The 25,149-nt window shown below is 45.2% G+C and overlaps 1 protein-coding gene across 1 annotated transcript in view; it reads right to left on the bottom strand.

Annotated features, from left to right (window-relative positions):
- Positions 1-10,051, bottom strand: part of SLC9A8 (solute carrier family 9 member A8) — a 31,499-nt gene extending 21,448 nt beyond the window's left edge. Inside the window, exons 1-3 of the mRNA XM_054173529.1 lie at positions 9,875-10,051; positions 9,070-9,248; positions 5,062-5,142 (exon numbers count right to left, since the gene is read on the bottom strand). Coding sequence (XP_054029504.1) covers positions 5,062-5,142; positions 9,070-9,248; positions 9,875-9,882 — 268 coding nt within the window. The 5' untranslated portion in view covers positions 9,883-10,051. The remainder of the gene's footprint in view (positions 1-5,061; positions 5,143-9,069; positions 9,249-9,874) is intronic.
- Positions 10,052-25,149: the final 15,098 nt, after the last annotated feature.

Raw genomic sequence — 25,149 nt, 5'->3', positions numbered from 1 at the left:
CTACCTTCCTTGGTAGAGAATTGGGGTGTTAGGAGTTGGATATCTCTGTGATGGTACAATAAACCTTCCTGTCACTCCAGTGCTATTTGTAGTGCTGACACAGCCTAAGTGAAATCAGTCTTCTCCACAGAAGTGAATTTTGTCTCCATGAAATCATAGCTCTTACTGGCAATGAAGTAGGCAACAAAATCTCATCAGGGTGGAGACACTGTCAGAGCCATTTCCCAAATGCATTACACATCTTTTAGGTCATGTAGAAATACTAATTTGAGTATAAAAGACCTTAATCAAGGGTGCTGCAAACTCAACAGTCAAAGATTATCGTGCTCTTTCCTTCTCCACATCTTCAAAGAGAGAAAATTCCACACTAACAAGATGACGATAATTATCAACTGACATTAATTGCTTTCAAAGAATTAGGAGGAAACAGTCTTTAGACTTCAGGTCTGCTTCTGCATAGTTTATTTAACTATTTGCAGAATGGAGACTCAATAGTCACACACTGGAGAAGTGAAATACACTGAATGAAAGGTAAAAAGTGGCTGAGAAGCTTAAAGTCATCCTATAACTCGTGTGCTTTTATCCTCTCATGCTGCAGCTATCAAGAGTCTTAAAAATAGCATCACATGCATTACTCCTGATGGATGTGTCATACACACAAAGCCATGAGGCTTAAGCCTTCTTTATAAAAAAATATGTGAAGGCATTGGTCCCAGAGGGTAGAAATAGTTGTTCTATTAAATGGTTTATATGGAAAGGAAGAACAGAAGACTAATGAAGGAACATCAAAGGTCTGCTGTTCTTTGAAGGAGGACAGAATGCAGATACAGCCATTCATATGGTGTATAATCATAGTTCTCTGTACTACCAGTCATGCTTTCCAGTCTGGAATGGAGGCAGTGTCAGAAGCCCAGGACTAGAACATTCTAGCTCTCACACAGCAGCAACACTGTCAGTCCAGGCAGGACTTAGATCACTTAACAGATGTTTATGAGGGGAAAAACCAAACCAGAGCAACCAGAGCTATAGATCTGCAGGCACAAACTTCAGTCAGTGTGCTTCCTAAACAAACTTCCAGTACTTTATGAACCAGAACTGAGAGCCCTCAGTTCTAATTTAGAGGGGATTTAAAAGAAAAGAGAATCCCTAAACTCACTTCTGAAGTGAAAGGGCTCCAGCATGACTCTGAAACAGAACCCCTGTGAGTGGGCCAGACATGGCCTGTGGGCTACAAGTTGGACACCACTATCCTATGAGCTCAATCAAGAGGCTTAAGTAAGAGGCCAGTTTCAATCTCTTTTTTTAGAGGAAGAGCTAGTCACAAACTAGCCCTGACAGTGTCATGGAGGGATGAGGTTCTTTCATGGTATCAAAAGTTAAATGAACAATATAAATGTAAAGCAACAGCAGAGGTTAAGGGAAAAGAAAGAGTCCAAATCATACAGCTTACAACTAGCTGCATATTTGCACACTACAGAACCACTAAGACTACACTAAGCCAAGTTACAAAAACAGTTGCACAAAATAATGCATCCCCCAAGAGGGTTTAACAGCAGCAGAATCAGTTTTGATGCTGGTCTTCAAAATCTGTCCCACACATCTTTACAACTGCTCTTTCTTAACTACTAGATTAATGAACACAGGTTTTGTTCAGCTGCTTCCATCTATTAAATCAGGTAGGGTCCATTTTGTCAAGGGGCTCACTGGAAAGCTAAGGAATTATCATGTTACAACCAACCTTTACTTTTCCTGAGAACATGTTAAAACTCAGTAACAAACCAAAGAGAAAAACTTTTATGGCAACTATTTTTACCAATAAAATTCCAGTAACTTTTAAGGACACAGGACAAAATCCAGTCTCAGAGAGTGAGAATGCACTCCTGCCCTGTCTGCCAGCAGAGTAACATTCCCTAGAAATTGTAAACCAGAGGCTTCTGAGCCAGCTTAAACAATGGGAGGAAAAACAGCTGTGAAAATTGTGCTTATCTTCTCTGCTGCCATTTTTATTAGCCTTCAGTAACTTCCTGAGGACATCTGCTTAATTTACAAATCAAAATAGGACACACCTCACTTCTGGCACTGCTAGCAAAACTGGATACTTGAAACTCAACACTGTGCTCTTGCAGCTGTGTAGATCATTACCAGTAACAGAGGTTCACTGACCAGCAATTAGGTGACAATTCCACGATTATACAGATGTCACATCCTGTCCACAGAGCTGACAGTTGAAATACGACTGAGTCAATAAACTAAATAAAGAAGGTTTCAGTGACACAGGACATCTGTTACCTGCATTGCTGCTAGGTATAACACCCTCTCAACTTGGTGAAATTGCATTTGATGGTATCATCTTATGTTGCTGAGGTGACAGACTACACTGTGCTTCACACCAAAATCTCAACTGTGCAAGCTTGCTGCGTGGCTACAAGAGCTGCGTTGCTCCTCCTTCTTATGCATCTTGAGCACAGTGACAGCCCCAGCAAGAAAACTTAACAGTTTCATCAACAAGCTTTTGTTGGGACTGACAGAAGCACAGAACATACCAGCACAGCTAAAATCCTTGTCCTGCTGCTGAGATGCCAACAAGAAGAAACAGAAAGAGAAGTATGTCTGTGTCTCTACTGCTCTCTGCAAAGCCCAGCAGAGACACAAGCTTGCTTAACAGCTTAGCATTGCCCAGTAGTTGGCTGGGGCAGAATATAAGGGATGAGAGTAAAGAAAATCCAAGCCTAGGTCAGCAAGAGCACTCAGTATACTGCTGCATTTAAAATTGCAGATTGTGCTTAAGTTTAGACTCACTGTTTAATAACAATGGTTACTAACCTGATTAAAAGCCAGATTAAGACCTTTCACCTGGATTTTTGTGTACAAAGAGGAAGGATACTAAGGGGATAGCAATGTGCTTTTGGAACCTGTCATGATGCTGGATGAGGTACTACACAGGACATCTCACCTGTCCAGAGCAGTAATGCAAGAAGGGAAGGAAAGAGAAGTGTTTCAGTAGTGAATAAAGCACTGCATGGTTTCTACAGAGATGACAGTAAGTCAGGATAATCTGCAGCAGCTTTGGTCTCTCTGTCACACTATAGCAGACTGAAGGATAAACATACAAAGTCTTATGGATGGTGCTGTCATGAATGTGAGTGGTGCATGCACCACCTATCCACACCAGCACTATGACAGACTGCTTACAGGTCTGTCTGCTTTTCAGCTGCACAGAAATCTCAAAACTCAAACAGGGCCTTGCATATGAACATCTCCTTAAGATTCAATACCTTCTGCTAGGCTAAAGATGTCATGTGGTCTGCAACACATACAGTTACCTAAAAATTCAGGGAGTCACAGCTGCAGGAAAACATTTTTCTTTCTGCTAAGTAACAGCTCTATGATTTTGTCAATCTAGCAGCCAAGATGAAAGAAGATCCCTGCTTTCCAGAAAACATAAGCACCTTTCTCCATTGGGAAACAGTGTGAAAATACAGTTCAAAATATGGGAGAAGGATGCACCAGAAAAGCCCAGGAGAAAGTCCAAATTCTACCTGCTCAACAAGTAGCACTCCTCCATGCTAAGATCATAGCTAAGTATCTTTCTCTTTTTGTTGTCTTTTTAGAAGAGCTGTCAGTGGAAGTGTCACTAGTAACAGAAGCAAAAGGATCACAGATTCTTGTAAAGAAATTACAAAGACAGCTGAAACACTGTTGCTGGGGTTAGACCAGGTTCTTTAAATATTGCTACACCTTGTGCAGAGACAATAATGTACATTAGCCTGATTTCCTCTTCATTTACACATTTACCTCAGGAGTAACAGTGTACAAATAAACCACCCTAACATAACACCACAGGCTTAGCAATACTCCCCATTTAATTCAAATTAAGCAAGCACTTGATCTTTATTAATGGTGGCATTCAAGTCACAGGAAAAGCCCTTGTTGTGGCACTACAGGGATGTATCTGGCAGTCCAGACAAGTTTTCAGGATACAGTCACAGTCCCCAGCGAGATTAAAATCACATATGCAGACATAATTCTACCAATGTGTACCACTTCAAAGGGCAGGCCAGAGTCTCACTGCCAGGGAGTGCTGCAGTATCTTGTGCTACAGTGCAGATGCAAAAAAAGAGGAAGCTGCCAAAGTACTTAGGTAGTGACATGCCTATAGTGCCTTTATCTGTCAGACTGGCCCAGTCTCTGCACATACTCTCATTTCTCTACTGCTGCCATGAACTGAATTCTATTAATTGATTGTTTTCATAGAATAGAATGGGATGGGATAGAATGGGAGGGGATAGAATGGGAGGGGATAGAATGGAAGGGGATAGAATGGGAGGGGATAGAATGGGAGGGGATAGAATGGGAGGGGATAGAATAGAATGGGAGGGGATAGAATAGAATGGGAGGGGATAGAATAGAATGGGAGGGGATAGAATAGAATGGGAGGGGATAGAATAGGATGGGAGGGGATAGAATAGAATGGGAGGGGATAGAATAGAATGGGAGGGGATAGGATAGAATGGGAGGGGATAGGATAGAATGGGAGGGGATAGAATAGAATAAACCAGGTTGGAAAAGACCTTTGAGATCACCAAGTCCAACCTATTATACAACACTATCTAATCAACTAAACCATGGCAGCAAGCGCCCCATCCAGTCTCTTCCTAAACACCTCCAGCGATGGTGACTCCACCACCTCCCTGAGCAGCCAATTCCAATGGCCAATCTCTCTTTCTGGGAAGAACTTCTTCCTAACATCCAGCCTAAACCTCCCCTGGTGGAGCTTGAGACTGTGTCCTCTTGTTCTGTTGATGGTTGCCTGCGAGAAGAGACCAACCCCCACCTGACTACAACCTCCCTTCAGGTAGTTGCAGAGAGCAATAAGGTCTCTCCTGAGCCTCCTCTTCTCCAGGCTAAACAACCCCAGTTCCCTCAGCCTTCTTCACTGAATCCAGTTTGCTGCATTTTTCTAGTGATGGTTAACACACAACACAGCACTATTTCAAGCAGATGCTACTAAGAGTCTCTGAACTAACACGAATTCAATACAAAAATGTCACAGTTACTCACCTAAAGAAACAACAGCCACACTCTCTGGTAAAAAATGAAGTCTGTATTTTATCAGTAAATGCACCAATATGATGCAGATAGCTGTGAAGAAAAACCAAAATAAAGAAATTGTAAGTTTACAAAAGTATAAAGTAGGCTTCTAAACAGCATTTCAAAATACACATGCAGCAAAACTTCTAATGATTTAGTAGAAATCCACTAATGCAAGCAATCAAGATTTTGGTTCAAACATAATTTTCACTGAAGGGATCTACAGAAAATAAATAAGGCAAACGTTTGGACTTAAAATAATCTCCTACAATGACTAGTATTACTGCTTTTAGAGCCTGATTCAGCTTACAAGAAAACATTTCCTTAGCAGTACCTCCAAAAAATACAGAATTCAGTTTTCATGAAGTTTGTATTTTCCAAAGAGAACATACATGCACACATGGCCTCAATTGCAGTTGTAACACTACAGACATACACATCTGAGTCCCTCTGAGCAGATGGGCTTTACCCACATGGAAAACCACAGAATCAAAACAATTACACTGGAAGGGATCTCTCGAGGTCATCACCATGTTTTCCTTGCTGCAAGTTGTGACTGGTGCTGCTTGTTCTCTTGTGCACCTCAGAAAAAAACCCTCAATTTTGTACTCTAATATATAATGAACTTCACCCAGCAGGAGAAAGGCTGTGTTTCACCACAAAAATGAAGTTTACAGTAATATGAAAATCCCATCACAGCCTATATGCCAATGGTTAAGGCAAACTAGAAAGGATCTATAGCCTATCTGGGCACCGTCCACAGTTGGAAGATGCCACTTGACTCTCAGAAGTGCTGCAGACAGGAAACCTATCTACAAGAATTAAATAATTCTGGATTATTCATGCCTAACAATTTGTTCTAAATATTGTCTACACTGAAAGTACCACAATTCTTCTCCCATTTTAATGGTTCAGGGTCAAAGAAATATCATCTGGCCAGCCTGTCAGTACTTTGTGTATTTTGCTCTATTTGCTGAGAAATCTCTCTGCAGTGCTCATTGTGGCTCATGTTCTGCCAGAAAGCAACTGAAGTTCAGGTACAGTCAGCAGCATTCTATCTACTGGAGTAAAAGAGCGGCCTCTTAATTGCAGCAGAGACTGTTTTAAATGGTGTATTTGGCAAACCTTGTCATAACATCAATGGGAATCCTCATTCTCCTTACTGGTTCTGTGTCTGTCAGCCTATTTCAAGTAGGTAACACAATGCCAGGCCACACAACAGTACCTATTTTGAACTCAGGAATGAAAGAGTTTCTCAAAACTGCTCTTAGTGCTTCTAAGAGCAGCTCCTTCTTAGCTAGAACCCAAAGAGCCACATACAGGTGGTTCAGAAGAGTGCTTTCAATTTACAGCCCCAAAAGGATGAGAAACAGTTCACAGGAAGTTCTAGGCACTGATATGGTTTGCTGGGTTAGACCACATGTGAACTCCTGGGATCTACAACACGATCTACACTTCCTATAGTGTCACAAGAAGTACAAACCTCACTACTACAAACAGCACTTTTCATCATCCTACTCTCTAGAAGGGTGCTAAGGAATGGGTATCACACTGATGCCTGCGTTCTTCTTCTTGTTCCCTTGTCCATCCAGTCCACACACAACATGGTGAGCACTTCACTGATGGGCACATGAATAGATGGATGGTCTTAGGAACTGAGCAAGGACTCATGGAAAACAGAAACAGTTGCTCAGTTACTGGTATGTAATTTGTTCAGGGACAAAGCTGTGGGTTCACTGATGAGCAGGCATGGCTCCCACCCACAAAGACTGGCAGAGCTCCCTTCCCCACATATTTACCACACTTTCATCTTTATGACATTGGTCAATCACTCCTCAAAACACCTGAGTTTACAACACCTGAATGCCAACTCAACCCAGCATTTACTTTAAAATCCTGCAGTTCAGAAGCTGATTAACAAGGAACTCAGACATCCGGCTGTCAACTGGCAAACACTATGGGAGCAAAAACTTCATGCATCCCAAGCAATCTTTCTTCACCTGTCAGTGAGTTCTGTATCAAATTCCTGCCTGTTAAACATGAAAACAGGCATCCAGCAAAGACATCTAGGATTACTGCATTAGAAGTATTCTATATTGGTCTTTGGGATAGATCCATAATGGCATCTGGATGTCAGAGATATCCAGCAAACTCCAATATAAGTCCAAACACACTTTCTATTTAGAGATCTAATCACCAATTCCTTTCTACCTGCTTTTGACTGCTTTGCTTTGGCAATAAAATAAAAAGCAACCATAGTGTAAGAAGTGACTCCCACCACCATGCATTATGGCAGCCTGGTATATTCTTTAGCTGTTGGTCAGCCGTTCTTTGTGAGACTGTTTGGTTTGTGTCTGGCAGCTTATCAACTGCTCCAGGCACTTGCACATAGCAGAAGTATAACAATCAGGCAAAGAGGCTAGGAAAAGCAGTGCTCTGGACAGGCTAAAGAATATTTGAGTGTCCCCTTAAGGAAGATCACAGTAAAAGCATGTAATGTAACAGAAGGGAATTCATAGATCATGTGAACATGGCAGAACAGAGGTACGATTTGAAACTGAAATGGTGCCTGAGCAAGGTAACTAAGCCACAGAAAAATGGGGTCAGAGACTAACATGCTACTACAGCAACCTTAAATTCAGGGCTTGGCTATGACACCAAACAGCTCAGATCTGCTTCTGCATCCATTCTGGTTTAGAATGTTAAGAAGACCATTTTACAGCTCACAACATCCAGACTGGTGCACACATTCCTTTCACCCATCCTACACTTTCAAATCAAAGATGAATGGCAATAACACTAAGCTTTTATACTGGATTTACTTAGTTCAGGGAACTCCTCTGTCCTGAGGGTGATGCTTCTAAGATCCATTAAGTTATCAGACTGGCATAAATAGGCTGGAACACAGCCAAAAAAAAATATAAAAACCATAGCTCTGTTCTTAAGACCTAGGAATGCAATTTTACCATGAATGGCCCTTTTAAAATCCATGAGACAGACATTCAGAAGTTTTATTTTAATCCTGGAAGTCTTCTGATCTACTGCATTTTGCTTTTGTTTCTGTTCAAATTCTAACACGATTCTGACCTCTGGGAAAACATTAACCATCTTTGGAGGCAAATAAATACCCTAGAAATCAGCACAAGCCTTCCACTTTTTGCTGCACTTGATTGTTTGCATGAGTTGCTGTCAACTTCAGATCTATTCTTCTTTCCATTTTGTACTGCCAGAGAATACTGGGTTCACAGGAAAGTCAGTGTAGCTTACTTTAGAGGAATCAAGCACACAAACACCCAAGGGAAAGCAGACAATCTCTTAACTCACCATGAAAATGTTATTGTTAGCAGTTTTGACTACAGCACTGTTCTAAGCTGATGGTGAGAGCTAACTATATTCTATTAAAGAATGAGAACAGCCCAGACTCACAGAAAAGCTGGAAGTGCATCTGCCATTCAAAACACCCATAAATGTAGTATTATGACAACTTGTAAGTTATTATCATCCTGTAGGAATGTAAGAAAGTAAGGAGAGGCAGAAAAAGATACTGAACTTCAGTGCTTATGCATAAAAATCTGGCAGCTTTCTATTGGCTCATATAACAAACTGTCTGAGGGCTGTCCAGAAGTTAGGGAATTAGTCCTCAAAGACAGCTGCAAGCACCATGGGCAATTCTGACAGTGTCTTTTTCATACATGAGGATGTGCCGTGTGCTTGGTAAAGAAGGTGAAGGCAATTAAACATGCTGCTTGCATTTTGAGGTCATGGTGAAAGGGTTTGCAACAGTCTTCAGCTTTCCACAGTGCTGGACAGTTTCAGGCAATTATATATGCAACTTCCTAACTCCCTGTGTCTGTACAATATTCCACTTCCCAGAAACAAAACTAGAGGAGAAATAAAATGCTGTAGTTCTGAAAGCTGACCTATCATCCTCAGATACAGAGTACAGATAACAGAGATTAAAAGACTTTCATCATTCACCTAAAACAAGAAGACTAAAAAATATTGTCATGCCACTAGATTGCTCCTCTTGCTGTGCTTGGACTCCGGTCTGAACTGGAAGGATAGGTTTAGCAGGTGTAGGTACCACCAGTTTGGTAGTAGCAGCCAGCGTAGTATGGAGGGTGACATTGATGACTTCATGGGTGGCATTTGCAAACCTGTCAGGATAATATAATGCATGATTATACTGGGTGGGAAGAGTGTGATAAAGACTCAGTCTGCTAAAGACATGCACACATGAAGCAAACACCAAATCATATTGAATTTGTACTAGCGACCCACACGTTAAAGTTGCTTTTTAGAAGTGGTTTCTGATCACTGAGAAATACTGGGAGTTAATATTCATGGAGCTGATGATAGCTGCTTTCCTTCGTGAACTGCTGCCACCAAATACTCTACACTGCAGCTCGGGATGCAGGTGAAAGCCTGACGCAGAGAGCCAACTAGCCCAGTTAGGCTGTCGAGTGTAACAAACCCGCTGTGTCAGACCAACGGCACCCGCAGGGACTGCGGGACTGTCTTTGCCAGTTCCCACCGCCTTCCCTGCAGCGCAGGGCCGATTCAGAGCCGGCCTCCCCGGACTGCCCTGCAGCTCACAGCTGCCGTACTGAGTGGAGGCGCCAGCATCGAGGAGCCCACAAAGGCCCTGCTGAGGGGAAGGACACGGGGCACACGGCAGCCAGGGATGTCCCGGAGGCGACGATCTCCCACCAGGAGGGCCCGGGGAAAGCTGACTGACCCTTCCCGCCCTCGCCGCCCGCGGCCCGCCCGCCACCACACTCACTCCGCCATCTTGCCGGCCACCGGCTTAAACCTCCCACCGCGCTCCTGTGGGGCCGCCCCGCACGCAGCCGCTTCCGGGCGACGCTCTGGGGAGCGCGCCCGCTGTCTCTATGGTAGGAGGGGTGAGGGTCGCGGGGGCGAGAGCGCGCATGCGTTCACGCGGCTGCGTGCGCCGGCGTCCGTCCAGCGAGCGCGTGATCGGGCGGGGGTTCTGTCACGTGAGAATGGGGGCGGGTGCGCGGTCTCGTGGCGATGCCGTGACGTCATGGGCTGGTGCTGTGGTGTGATGTCAGGCTGCTTGCGGAGCTCGTTCACAGCCCTCAGCCATCGCTGCCTGGTGCAGTGTCCTTTGGATCTGCCATCGCCCAGTGGCTCCTCATCCCTCAGCCACCATTGCTTGGCAACTCTACGTTCGCCATCTGCAATCACTCAGTGGCTTCTCATCCCTTAGTCGTTGTTACCTGGCAGCTCTTCCTCGACGGCATTGCTTGACTCCCTTTTCCCTGAGCTGCCATTGCTTAGCAGCTCCTTGTCCCTCAGCTGTCATTGTCTGGTGGCTCCTAGTGCTGAAACGGAGAGTGAGGCGATAGTGATACAGGGTTATTGTTTCAGAAGGTGCACTGGGAACCTCGGTGTAATGGCTGTAGAAGTGTGGTGAAGCATTGCATCAAAATACTCTGTGATGCCTAAAAGCAGGAAATGGATCCTGACTTTCAGATAAGACATGTTCAACCTGCAGCTGCCCTAACCCTGTCCTGCTAGCAGAGCAGACCTGGGGAAGTGTACAGGTGACCCATGGTCATCTTCCACTGTTCAGCCACAGAGTGAGAACCTCATTTTATAGGAAAAAACCAAAATGAAGTGTCAAATTTGTGTCTATCCAGTCACCATCGAGCTAAGGCAGAAAGCCACTGCTTCAAAATCAGTGTCAAAATGCTCTTGGATTAAAATGTCGTCAAGTTGTCAATCCTATCTGGTGTGTTTTAAATGCTTTCCTCTGGCACAGGCTGCTGCTGTGTCTTGGGTCTCTAAGCTCTCCCACACACCAGTTTTTATCTGGAAAATGGGGCTAACTAGCACCTCCCAGCTTACAAAGCCCATCATGGACATGTATGCATCCAGTCTGTGCAAGGCTGAGATCCTGGGGTGAGTGGCACTGTGAAAACAAATAATGCAACAGCATCACATGTATTTCTGTTCATTTCTGATTTGACTTCCTCAGGAAAACCAAACCAACAAAAAAAAAACCCAAAACACCCAAACAAACCCCAAACCCACAAACCCCCCACAACAAACAGGGTTTGCTCATGTGGACATACTGGTGTGCACACTTCAGATCATTTTGAAGGCCCTTTAGAGTATCAGCTATGCAAGTTAAGCAAAGTGAAATCGTAGCTTCATGGCACAGAGACACTGACACTCTCACAATCACAAGAAAGTGAATGCCATTCAAACAGGAGGGGGGAAAGTGTGACAATCCTAGGCAATCCCAGGCACAAATACAGGCTAGGCAGTGACTGGCTGGAAAGCAGCCCTGAGGAGAGAGACTTGGGGGTGCTGGGGGAGGAGAAGCTCAACATGAGCTCTCAATGTGCACTTGCAGCCCAGAAAGCCAATCAGATCCTGGGCTGCATCAAGAGAAGTGTGGCCAGCAGGTCAAGGGAGGTGATTCTCCCCCTCTACTCAGCTCTGGTGAGACCCCACCTGGAGTACTATGTCCAGTTCTGGAGCCCCTATTACAAGAGGGATATGGAGGTGCTGGAAGGTGTCCAGAGAAGGGCCACGAGGATGATCAGAGGGCTGGAGCTCCTCTCCTATGAGGACAGACTGAAAGAGTTGGAGCTGTTCAGTCTAGAGAAGAGAAGGCTCCAAGGTGACCTAATTGTGGCCTTTCAGTATCTGAGGGGGGGCTACAAGAAGGCTGGGGAGGGACTTCTCGGGATATCAGGTAGTGATTTGACTAGGGGGAATGGAATGAAGCTGGAGGTGGGGAGATTCAGGCTGGAGGTGAGGAGGAAGTTCTTCCCCATGAGAGTGGTGAGGCCCTGGAACGGGTTGTTCAGGTAGGTGGTTGAGGCCCTGTCCCTGGAGGTGTTTAAGACCAGGCTGGATGAGGCTCTGGCCAGCCTGATCTAGTGTGGGGTGTCCCTGCCCATGGCAGAGGGGTTGGAAGTAGATGATCCTTGTGGTCCCTTCCAACCCTGACTGATACTATGATACTATGACTTTCAAAAAAACAGAGAGATTTGCTTAGCAGCTGTTCTCTTTTTGTGTCAGTGGTGGGAAAGTGCTGACGAACCTTGGTTTCCTGTAAGGAGGCTGAACCCACACTTTCATCTTTTTCTTGCATCTTCTGATGTGGTTAGTCTTACTACAGTTAGAAATGACTTTGTTTTTATCAGTGTTTTTTTGTTTCACATTGGCTAATTTCCAACCATCTGCAGTTCACTCATCTTCATCTGCTTTAACTCATTCTCCCCATCCCATTTGTGGCTGGGACAGCTTAGAGTGCGTGACTTCAGATTAGGCACATGTGATGTGGTACACTTAAAGCTCACTGGTGTCAGAAAAGAATGAAAACAGTACTTTGCAAGGTGGTACAAGTTAGTGGCCGGAGGTGATGTGCACATCTTACTCCACTGGGAAACTGGAGGCGGGGGGCACTATGGGCCTCCAACCTTTCAGAAGCTCAGGTACTTCTGCTCTTTGTTCTCAGTTTTCACTGTGCTCTGGAGTGGAGTTGATGAACAGCACTTCATCCATAAATAATGAAGCATGATCCAGGGCGTGTTACGCTTAAGCTGACCACAGGAAATTTCCTTGTGAATGCTTGCTTGCTTTTTGTGCAAAAATTAAAATTCTAAGTTTGCCAAGCCTTGGTCGATTTCAGTGTTTGTGAAGGGCTCCAAATGTGCACAGGAAGGATATGGAAGGTCACTTCAATACAAACAGACTGTTGCAAGTCACTCTAGTTAGCTGGAAGTAACTGGTCTCTAAAAGGTAATATCTCTAAAAATACATTGATCTGCAAATTTGCATGTTTTTAGCTCATAACAACTTTTTGGGATATTTCTTTGGCTTTTCTGGGATCTCTAGTAAAAAACACAAAAAGCTAAACTGAAAAGGCTTGAGGAAGAACAGGTGGGAATGTGACAGAGGATGGTGGGGTCATGTGCATCTGGCCTCTGAGCAGTATGGCTCATGCCGTGGGTCACAAACAGGAAGAAGCTCTCTTGCTGTGCATCACAGTCCTCCCTTCCTTATCCTGTCCACATAGAAATCAGATTTAAAAAAAAGAAAAAAGAAATCATTAAAAGGCTCTTCTGGAGAGCTCCAGTCCAACCTCTTGTCAAAGCAGGGCCAGCTTCAAAGTTAGAAGAAACTACTTAGGGCTTTGTAGCAAGAAAGGAAATTTCCTTGTAGGGAAATTTTGAAACTCTCTAAGGATATAGAGTCCCCAGCTACTCTGGGAGACCTGTTCCTGTGCTGCACCACTCTCAGGGTGAACTGTTTCCCTGTTGTGCAGCTTGAAGCCCCCTTGTTGCACTTCATAACTGGTGCCTGTATTGTTGTGAGCTCTAGCATGAGTCTGCTGCTCTTCCCTGCAAACCTCCTTCCTCCATATCTTGCAGCTGTGCCTGTGCTGCTAAGGAGCAGCTGTATCCATCTGCAAGGGCAAAGTTTTCTTAGAAGCAAATCAGCAGATGGCTCAGATGTAGTAGAGCCATTGGAGCAGTGTCAGTCAGGGAAAAAGGCATGGCTAAAGTGATCTTCACCTGTAGCAATGGGCTCTTGCAGTTGTCACCAGTTCAGTTCTGTACCAGCCTGGTGCAGAATAAAGAAAATCTTAAAAGTACCTTTCCTAATCACTTGAGTTTTGCTTGGCATGAAACTAGGTCATCTGGCCTAGAAACAAAGGCCAGAAATTTTAGCTGTTTCCCTTTTTCTTTGCTTTTGTTTTGGTTTTGGCCTTGATCTCGGTTTTTTTCGGTTGTCTTTAAATCTTTCAGATGGTGTGATCAGGAAACTCCACAGTTGTTTTGTTTCACTGGCCTTGTAACTGTCATGTGCTTTTACTCATGAGAGACTGATGCAGAAAAAGGATGTAACTCTTCAGGATGTGAACTGACCTTCTCCTTGCTGTGCCTGCTGGCCCTGGCCAAAGGGGAACCCCAGATCAATGTTTGGGGCCATGAGAAGGGTTCAGGATGGGATGTGGAAGGAAGCAGAAGTAACCCAGGAGAAAAAAGTCTGGGAGAAACACAAAACCAGGACTGAGCATCACACAAAAATCCAGGATCTGAATGGAAGGTAATCCAGGAAACCTCAAAAATGAAAAAAGTAGGAGGACAAAGATCCCAAGCACCTCTGTAGGAGAGGGGATTATAAGACCAACTGGAGGGAACAAGAGCTGCTGAATCAAGTGACTGTGTGAGAACAGGATACCACAGGTACCAGAAGGTGCAGTTGGTCAAGTGAATTGTCACATTTTCACCAAAATGAAGTATCTCCCTCTGAGCAGGACACTGTCAGTGAAGTAACCACAGATGATACCAAATTACAATGTCTGAAATGCTCCGTATGAAGAGACGGTGGTTTTCATGTCTCGTCTCTGACTCACCAGCAGGAAATACCACTGCTTTCTTGACCTGTTGCTGCCACTGAGAAGAGGTAAGTTGGATTTATCACCACAGATATCTCCTGAACCAAACACCAGTCTAGTATCACTGTACAGATGGTTTTCCAAGGACTTGGTTGCAGCACAAAGTAATCATTCTGGCAGGAGCCCTTTCAGCCTGCTTTTTGCTTGTGGTTTTCAGAAGCACAGCTACTGAACACCTGTTGATTAGTGTGTGTGTGTTGAATGTTGCTTTTAATAGATCCCAGTAATTTCACAGTTGTTTAAGCTCATCTAAGATGATGTGGCTGTAGGTAACATAGTGTTTAGTTTTCATTCTTAAATTATGCAGAGTAGCCTAAATAGATAGCTATGTGGAACACTGAGGGCAGACACAGATGAGTAAATGACCAGCTGTAACCTTGTGCTGGGAATGTAGGGGAAGGTGCTAATCTGTGGCACAGGACTTTGTTCTCTCTTGCAAGTGAAGGCTGTGGGCTCTAAACAGCAAGGACATGCCAGGTTTACTCTAGAAAGTAGGTTTAGAAATTATGGCAGTCTTTGCCCTTGGAGAGATCTGGGCTGACTGGCTAGATTATCTATAACTGCTGTGATGTCAGGTGGGTTGAACAGCCACTCCTGGCTGAAGTTCATGTGAAATAGGGAGCACTGAACTTGCTCCTGTAGCACTGGCTACAGAAAGTGGGAGGAGGCTGCCAGATGCTTCACCTGGATTTGCTGTAGTATTTAGATATTTCAACCACCTTCATAGCTTGGCTTTATAGTGAAAATATTTATCAGAGTGTGGAGAGGGATTCAGCTCTAATTTCACCTAAACCCAGGTTCTGACTCGGGCATGGAATACAACAAGATGAGCCTGGGATTTCAAACACATCAGGCAAAATCAGCAATATCAACAATACCAAAATCAGCAGTGGCCTTAGAGTGGCATCAGAGTCACAACAGGGCATGCACTTCTTAAGAAAGACCTGATTTTTAGGGGCTTCATCACCTGCCAGGATCAGCTCCTCCACAACCCCTGAAAATGCTGTCAGGCTGGGATCAATGCTGGGGAGCTGCTCTGGTCTGGAAACAACCCCTGTGCAAAAAGATCATCTCCGCCCCACCGCCTTCTTTCAATTTTCCTGCACTCCAGTACAAGACTAAGAAAGAGAGAACTGATTGTACTATAAGAGTAAGAATGAATGATCTTTGTTATCAAGCTCAGGACATTTATTTCTTATACAGGCAAAGGTTAAAGGTGATGTTAAGAAGGCAGAGAAAGGGTCAGATGTGTAATTTGCTTGCTTTATTACTTTTGGGCTGGTGAGAAGGATTCTTTTAGACTGGCTGATGAAATGTTGAAAATTGATTTAAATCCTTCACTATACAGATTTGGCTTTATGCCTTCTTAATGTGTCTTAATATAGGTAATGTCTCATTCTCTCCTTCTCTAGGTATGTGCAGTAGGCATATGCCTATGTGCATACATATCCACACGCTTCTGTCTATAAATATAAACAAATGTATGTAGAGGCAAATTCCAGGCACAAGTTCTCAGCAAATAATGCCTCTCCTGTTGCTTTGGTGTTTGTTGTTTGAAACTGTTGGATGCTTGGTTTGTTTGCTTTTTATTTCATGTTTTGTCTAGTTTTGACATGCTAAATCTGGAGTTCATCCAGGAGAAGGCAGTGACAGGGGGGAAGCCCATTGCATGGCTATAGTTAGTCGCCAAAGGTTGTGATTCATATGCAATGTAACAAATGGAATCAGCCCTTGGAAATGAGGACCCAAGGAACAGTTGAGGGGAATGTTCCTAAGGACAGTGTCAGGTCACCTGCTTGCACTGCTAGTCAAGTAGCTGAGTCCATGGCTGGGGAGACTGAGCTCCTGCCTTGCCCTCTACATGGGGATGAGGTGAGAAATGCCTTGTTGAAAAGCAATGGTTGACTTCTCCAGCCCTGCTTGCCCTTCAGGGAAATGCAGCCCTCCTAACACCAACCTCATTTCCAGCACTGGATGTTCATTCATGCTGGTTTGTGCTCTGCCAAACCCCAACAACTGCTCTGCCAGGTAGGCAGACACAGAGGACTGTTGCCATCCACAGAGCTTGCTGGCCTCCCAACAGACAGGCTCTGCTGGGTAAATGGCTCAACTCCCACATGGGGCCAGGAGCTGCTGCCCCGGGAACAGAGGGGAGTTGTCTTCCCTCAGTTTTGCTGTTAAACAGTTGACTGGTTTGGACTGAAAACTCAGGCATTTCAGGCATTGTAGAGCTGGTGCTCTGCTTGTTCTGCTGTGACTCATCTGAGTGGCTCTGGCAGCAGTGTGTGATGTGCCTTCTGTCTCAAGACGTGACTCTCCCACCATGAATGGGCTATGCTTAGTGACAGGCTTCGGCAGGAGGCAGTTGCTGTTTCACAAATGTCTAAACTGAGGCACAAAGAGGCTGGGGTAACAGCTCTGAAATGGGTGAGTTGAGAAGCCAGGCCCTCTGACTGGTGTTTTGTCTTGAGATCCCCAAAGACAGGGAAAATCCGCTCCTATTTTTTTCACTCTAATCCTCCAGTAAACAGGTTTCTGTTGGCTTACAGAAACACAGAAGCACAGACTGCACTCCCTAACACCACTTGCTTATCTGTTCTTTCTGGCCGCTGCAGGCAATCAGCCACATGGGTTGACTGCACAACAAACTGGAGCCCAGCAGGATGCAGTTCCAGAGTTGTGTCTTCTGTCAGGGCCAGGGATGCAGCCACACAGCACTAGGCCAGCAGGTGCTGCAGGCTCTGGGTCTTCCTTCCAGCAGTGGCCCCCAAAGGCTTTTGCACAGTCAGAAAATGAGATGAGAAAAGGCAGCAATGATCAAGTACTGTGCTTTTCCATTTCTTCCTGAATGTCTTCCTCAAGTCAATCTAGCTTCTTCTTTAAAGGGTTGGGTAATACTTAATTTCAAAGAAGCATTGCAAGTTCAAGCCTCCTGCACCCTGCCACAGGTGTGTTTCTGGAGTGCATCAATATATTTGGTGCATATGTATCCATCCCAGAATGTGATGGCACTTTGCATGTGTGCATGCATAGAAGGAATGACAGTGGAAACACCATATATAAATTCAGAAAAACAAAGTAAGTGACCAAGAATGGAAAAATCAATTATGGTTAGGCTAGAATTAGAATTTTAATAATCAAACCCTCCCCCTTCCCCTGCAAAAAGCCAGCAGAGGCTGTAAGCATCTAGAGAGACAAAGAGCAGGACAAGCAGATGCAGTCCTGCTCCTGAGAGCCTCTCCAGCCACTCTTCAGTATATTGAAATCATGGAAACTTAGAGGGTCTTCAGGTTGCTTTGCCAGCCAGTCCCCTGTTTGCATCAATGAGCTGTGAGCAGAGCCACCTTTTCTGTTCTGTACCTGGCTGCCACCAGCTTCCATGGATGCAGACCCATGCACTGGTGGGGGACGATGACTGTTTTGTTGACCTTTGCCCATGGTGGCCAGGCAACCTGGAAGGTGAAACCCAAATACCAGCTGCAGGAAGCTTGGCCTTGCCTGTCCCCTGCTTTCCTTCCTTCCCCAAGCAGTCCTTCACTGCCTACCCCTCCCCAGGGGGTTGTTTTTAATGCTGAATACCTTTTTGTTGAGTGCAGTGTTTAGGTATTCTCTGAATTATGTTCTCGCTGGCATATAAATGAAAAGTTCTTGCTACTTCCTTATTACAGACTATCCTGAAAGTCCTCTGTCAGTGAGACTTAACAAATCTTTGTGACAACTTTGATAGAGTGTTTTGTTAGCTGGATTACGGTTACTGGTACCAGCCCCAAATATCCGTTGTACTGGTGAGAAGCATCTGCTGTGACATGTCTACAAACAAATGGCAATGGGGAAAGAGAACAACTGTACAAACAACTGCATTTCTCATTCACAGAGGTAGCCTGGAGCTGCTGGGCACTCCCAGGGCTTGTCACCTCATGCTTCCATGAGCAGCCTGCTCTTGAGCTGCTTGCTCTCAAGCTGCCTCTGAAACCTGTGAGCCCTTGCAGGAGGTGATGCAGGGCCCTTCCAAGGATGCCAGTGTTCTTTCTCCTCGGCCAGTAGTGAGCTGGCATGGCAAATGCAGCTGGGACATGGGGAGGCTTCTGGGGTGGGCTCTACAAAGTGTGATTTACTGACAGTTTGCACACAGATTTCCCACCATCTGTGTCTTTCCAGCCTCCAGTCTGCTTCTGTTCAGTAGCCCTGATACAGAGGGAAAGACCAAGATCTCTGCCCAGTGCTGTTTAGCAGATCATTGTGAATCCAAGCGGTAGGACCTAGGTATTTTGGTAGGCTCTGTAACCCTGGCCATGGTCCCTCCGCCAGGAGAGAGGAGTGTCACAGCTGAAATGATGCAGACATGCAGTTCAGTATCCAGCAAAGTGATAGCAGAGAGGAAAGTAATAATCTGAATGTGCTGACTGCTGCTCTGACTAGTAGGCCATACTTTCTCTCACGTCTTCTTTCCTTCAGGGGCAGCTGGTGGTGTTTTTTTATGGGCGTTCCTCTGAAGTGTCTCCCTAGAAGTATGTTCTGCTTCTTCTGCTATCTCTCTAATCCCTCATCAGGACAACAATTGCTTTGTTGATAAACAGTTCCTGTTCACACCTACTCCACAAATCACTTTTGACACACAACATACTGGTCCCATATCACAGAGAGGGGTGTTCCTTCCCATGGCCATATGGCCTGTCTTTCCCTGACTAAAGCAAGAGTGCTCCTGCAGCCTGGAGCAGAAATAATGGGAGAAATACATATTTAAGAGAGATAAAGTGAAAAAGCAGCAATGAAAAAGATTTAATGCTGGCAAGAGTGGAAACTGTCTCGTGAGAAAGAAGGGATATATAACAAAAGAAGCACAGAGGGTGAATGGGAGGAAACCTGTCTAGCTGTGGTTGGCTGATAAACACCCACTCAGTCACTTGCTCCCTTCCAGTGGGGTGGGGGAGAGAATCAGAAGGGAAAAAGTGAGAGAAAACTAGTGGTTTAAGATAAAGACAGTTTAATAAGTGAAGCAAAGCAAACATTAAGAATTGTTGCGGATAAGGAATTAATTCATCACTTCCCATCAGCAGGTGGGTATTTGGCTGTTTCAATGGAAGCACATGGGAGTTATTGTGGAAGACAGATGCCATAACATCAAACATCTCCCCTCCCTCCTCCTGTCCATGAGCCTGAATTGCTGAGCATGACATCCTATGGAATCATCTCTTTGGTCACTGAGATCAGCTGTCCTGGATGTGTGTTTTCCTGAGCTTCTCACACTGCCACCCCCACCTCTTCCCCAGCTCCTTGCTGTGGGGGCAGAGTGGGAAAAAGAAAAGGCATTGATGCTGTGCCAGTCCTGCTCAGCAGCAGATAGAACACCAGGGTGTTATCAACACTGATTTAGTCACAAATCCAAAACATTGCACCCAACCAGTGCCTCTGAAGAAACTCCTCTCTGCCCCAGCCAGACCCAGTCTGGCAGCACTGGAGGAGGAGAGTCTGGTGAAAAAGAGCAAGAGCCAAGGGTTAGACCTCCTGCTGACACTTCAGTTCATTCCAAGGGACACTGCCAGAAAAATGGTTGTACTGTGTCAGAGTTTTGACTGGGATGTAGAACATCTCATCCCTGCATCCCAGCAAAGCAGAACTGGCTCAAAGTGATCAGTGCTATTCTAAACCTAGAAATCTGCAGCGCCAGTGAAAATGCTAACAAAAAGCTGTTTGTTTAGTTTAAAATACCCTTACAAACTAAACAGTTTAAATCCAGGTTGTGTACAATGAACTGCACACTGTAAAAAAAACAGCTTCTTCTTGGTTTCTCTAATAAAAATATGTCCATGGCAAAGCCAGGGCTGGTTTGTTGTTGTAACTAGGCACTGTTCTTAGCAAACTGGCCTGCTAGCTGCAGTCAGCTGTTGTGAATAGCTAATGGAGGTTGCATAAGATGAGAAACTGTGAACCTGGCTGAAACCAGCTGTCGTGCTGGTAGTGCAGGGAGCACCTTTCTTCTCCGTGAATCATGAGGTGGTGATTGTCTGGGGACAAAGAGCAGTTAGAGACAGCAGACCCATTAGGTCATCATGGCTCGCCGCCTCTGTATCACAGGGCACATAGTATCATCTGTAAAGCCCTGTAATGAACCCCACAGCTTGTGTTTCAGGAGGGTAGGATGTACGGCTGAGACATAAATTCCAGAGAATTACACTTCCCTAGCTGGGTGACAGCAAAAAGGGAGCAACCTCAACTTCCACTTTTGCTCTTAGAAAATTCAGCCTGACTTTTAATTGGGATATTTCTGGCTGCGGCTGTGTCGTGTAGTCAGGCAAGTTGTTCGTAACAAGCCTTGGTGTCTTCATTAAACTGTCTTCAGTTTAGGTGATTGTATTCTGCTTTGCTACAGTTTCCACCGTTTCTGTCCTAGCCGGTGGTGCTTTGCCTTTCCTGCCCTGCTTCTGGCGTTCTGCTCTGGCAGCTGCAGACCCTAGCCGTGGGCTTGGATCTTGAGCTCCCCAGAGGAACTATCAGAGCAGGCTCAGCCTGATGGTGGCTCACAGCCCACGGTCCTGTTGTTCGGGTGGATACATGGCACACAGAGCAAAAACCAAAGCAACCCCAATTTTTGCAGGCAGTACGAATGGTGCCATGCCATAGTATCCAGTTCAGCACAAACAACCCTGTCACACCAGAAATGTGGTAACCATCAGGAAACTCTCTGCCTCTTTTGAGGTCCACCCTGGCATGCCTGCTGTCCTTCTCTCTGAGCAAACAGGACTGCTGCCTTCCTGTGCGTGGGACCAGGGCTGGTGTCCTTCTTTGTGGCTTTCCTGGCCAGATGGTTTGTGCATGCTCAGCAAATCCATCGTGCTCAAAAGGTGCTGATCTATCACACACATGTACTCAGCTGCACAGCACCTCCACAACAAATCTGATGCTTCCAGAAGGTGTTGATCTTGCGGCACATTCACTGTGACACGCAGAAAAATGCTGTAGTTCTCCTCCCTGATTTTTGCCGCGTGTGGCAGCACTGCTAGGGCTGCTGTACTGCACTACCAACCAGCCTGCAAATCCTAGACTGCTGTAAATAAGTCTTCTCTTCTCTCCAGGTACAACATCTGGGATGAAAAAGAGCATCTATCTGGGGAAATGCAGGCAGGCAGCAAGCTCACCTAGGGGCATGGCTGCAGTTCAAAAATAAGTCACTTCCAAGTGCCTTTGCACCGAGGGCATTAAATCAAATGCCTATAGGCAGGGTCCTGCTTACGTCAACAGCTGATACTGCAAAGCATTGAGTAATTACAAAAATGAACTGCCCTGTAGAGTGAGATGTGTGGTGGAGTAAGGATCTATTTAGACTAGATTGTTGTAACTGATGCTGTGCAAACATCTGACACCACTTGTGAGATGCTTTGCCCTTGAGTTCGGTGGAGAAAGAAGGACAAGGGATTTGTGCATGGCCATCTCCTGGCCCTGCATGAAGGTCATCAGAGGGATGACTCTGGTGAGCATGTCCCAGAATCAGTCCTGTGAAGACAGTGTGTGGGCGACAGTGTGGGTGCTGCATTGTGCAGGTGTGTGCCCTGCCCTTGGTGGCACCTCAGCTCTTTGACACTGGCCCTAGACTGTTGAAATCACTCACTCACTGGCTTTCTTTTGCTCAGCAAGTCAAGCCAATGCCCTGGGAACAGGCAGTGCCAAGCACTTGCCCTCACTTCACCTTGGACTTCTGCAGTCTGTGTTGTCTGAATGCTGCGGGACTGGGGAGGTCTATGCTTATAGCTTGCACCCCAATATGCAGAGTCCTTCTGGTTTAGCTGTTACAAATAATCCTCCTTTCAAACTATCTCACTCTGTGTTCCACTTTCTGCTCCCTGCTGAGGAATTTTTGGTTGTTAATTTTTCAGAGGCACTCAGCGAAGCTGAGTAATGCAGGGAAGGAGACTCAGACTGCCTGAGCGTGGAGGAAGTTACACAGTTGGCATTCAAGAAACAATATGTAAATAGCTTTTCCAAGGCATTCTTATCCCATCCACATTGAAAGCAATTAAACCTCCCTCAGAGTGACACTTTGAAGCAAAAAACATTATCTAGCACGTCGCCAAACTCCAATACAACCAAATAAATCATTTGAGGCAATGATTCTGGGTGCTGAACTGAGGTTCTCCAGATGAGGTATAAATCAGTTAAAGCAACAAGAGCAGTAGCAGCTGTTTTTAGAGGTGGTAAAGGTCTCTTTAGCTTGACTTTACCTTTTCTGCTCTCAGTTGTGCTTGCTCTGCAAAGACTTCAGAGTCAGATATTTATAGACCGACAGCAGGGTTCCACTGCAAACAGGGACAAAATCAAGCATGAAAGCAAATCATTAGGATTTCCTCAGGATAAAATAAATATAGTAAAGGTGCAAATGCTCCTTCGGGGGAAAATAAAAGCATACAGCACAAATGGTGCCAGTGCCAAAAGCAGGCAGTAATTAAGCCAAGAGGAGAGGGAACCTGAAAGGGAGGCGTTGATGGTTCTAGCAGATCACTCTCTCAGGCTGAGCTGCTTCCTAAGCCTTGAATCAGCAAATGCCTAAGCCCTGCTGAAGTCGATGACTTCCAAGCAGGTATTTGAGTGCGATGTTGAATTGCAGGTTTCAAGGAGGGAACAGGGAGCATGGCTGCAATGGGTGCCTTTCTCACCTGGTATTAGCACCAATGTGCAGCCTGACATTCAGTGTGTTGATGTTGCCCAGCTCATGTCAGCACTGTATCACTTCTCTACACAAGAGGAAAACATGCAGAGAATGGTCCTGCCTGGTGGAGCTGTGCAGAGGCCATGACTGAGAGCTCTTCCCATGGTTACATTACAGCTCAGCACAGCAAACACATAGCCAGGCAGTTGCTGCTTGGGGATTGCTGTGGGAGCCAGCAGCATGCTGGCAAGCATGGGGCAGCAGGGCCAGCTTTCCAGCCGTATGGTTTTCATGGGGACATGAGTGACATGGGGAGATGGAAAAGAAGTGCTCAAGCTCCTGCTAGTTGCAAAGGACAAAGCAAGCCTCCCCTCATCAGACCAAGATGAGCAGGAATCACTTTGTGCGGTTTTCACTGTACTGCTTCTGAGTGACAAAGCCCAAAACAGAGTCCAACCTTGCTACAATTTTAAGACAAATGGAAAGCTGCACATGTAAGAAAGTCCTACAAGCCCTTTCCTTGTACATCAAAAGGCAGTGACTACAGAGGCGATGCCTGGATGGTCAAGAGGTTCAGCTCTTTGCCTTTCTAATTAAATATCTATTGTAGTTAGTCAGAATCCAAGCTGGTAAATAGGTTAAGAGGGCTGGAAGCCTTTCTACTTTACTCCAGCAAAACATCCAGATATATTCACAGAATTAATTAGTATTCAGCTTTGTGGTTGGAAGCATAAGGAGGTGTCCAGAATGAAGCCATTTTGTAGGGCCACTTGGGTAGTTTGTCACTGGTCAGTGACTGAGTGGAAGTGATTAAAATCCCCTTGATTGTAGCTATTGAATGGACATTTTTTGCTGTGCAGCAGAAGAATTTATATGCTGTGTTTGAAACACCATATTGAATGTAGCTTGTGGAAAGTTCATGTTCACCACACAACTGTCTTCCCCACTTGGGAATCCAATTAAGCTGTTGGCCTTTGCAAGTTAATTCTGCATTATGTAATTATGAGTTAATAGAAAGCAATTTCCTCCAAAATGTTCTATTGTTCCTGGTTGTGCTTGTCCCTGGATTTCTGGAAGGCAGTCACATTTCTACCTGGTGTGAAGTTCTGAAGTCTTTTTTTCACAGGTGGCTTCAATAAAGGCAGAATTCCATCCCATTTTCTTGTCTCCACTGTTAGTTTTGAAATCCAGCTGTGTCTGAGTAGTCCAAATGTTTCTTTTCCATCCCTTTCACCTGCCAGGAGTTGGGCAGGTTTTCACCTTTGCCTGCACTGCCTTTTCATCTGCTTTTAGCTGATGTCCTTGCAATCCCTTGCAGACCAGGGAAGAGCAAGGCTGGCCCCAATGGAGAATTTTCTGGCATCCCCATCTTGACCTCCTGGTGTGCTGAAAATAGCCTGTTTATTTTCTCTCAGGCAGTTTGTGCCGTTTGACAGCATTTCAGCCCAGCCATCACCACAGCCTTCTGAGAAGGACTTTGTTAAGTGGTATTTTAAAATCTGGATAAATCACAGGGACTTTTGCACAAAGATTTTATCTCTCGTATGCTGAAGTTTCCTTCCTTGGAAAATTTTGGAGAGCACAGCCTGATGTATTTCCTCGACAGGAGATTTAGAGCTCAAAGGCATTTTATGAGTGTTTGCGCAAGTCCATTTGGACTGGGATAGATCATCAGCCTTCAGAGGTGGGCTGACGCAAACAGAGGCAATGAAATCAACTGGATGTCTGCAGAGTGCCATGACAGGCTTAATATTTTAGCTCATTTTTCTGATGACAGCCACCTTTCTAGTGAATGTGGAGCTCTGCAAATCACTCCTGTTGATATTGCCTCCTTTTGGGATCTATGACACATCTGTTGACTGTGGCAGAATGAGCCATCCCTGTGGTTAGGCACACGTACAGGTGCTAGTAAGATCAGAGCCCTAATAGCCTTGTTAGAAAGTGTAGTGTGGGTGGCATAATCTTGAGAACT

Source organism: Dryobates pubescens, chromosome 26, assembly GCF_014839835.1.
Source record: "Dryobates pubescens isolate bDryPub1 chromosome 26, bDryPub1.pri, whole genome shotgun sequence".
In the NCBI taxonomy this organism is placed as follows: domain Eukaryota; kingdom Metazoa; phylum Chordata; class Aves; order Piciformes; family Picidae; genus Dryobates; species Dryobates pubescens.
Note: the sequence above shows the minus strand (reverse complement) of the source record. Positions and strands in the feature narration are given on the sequence as shown.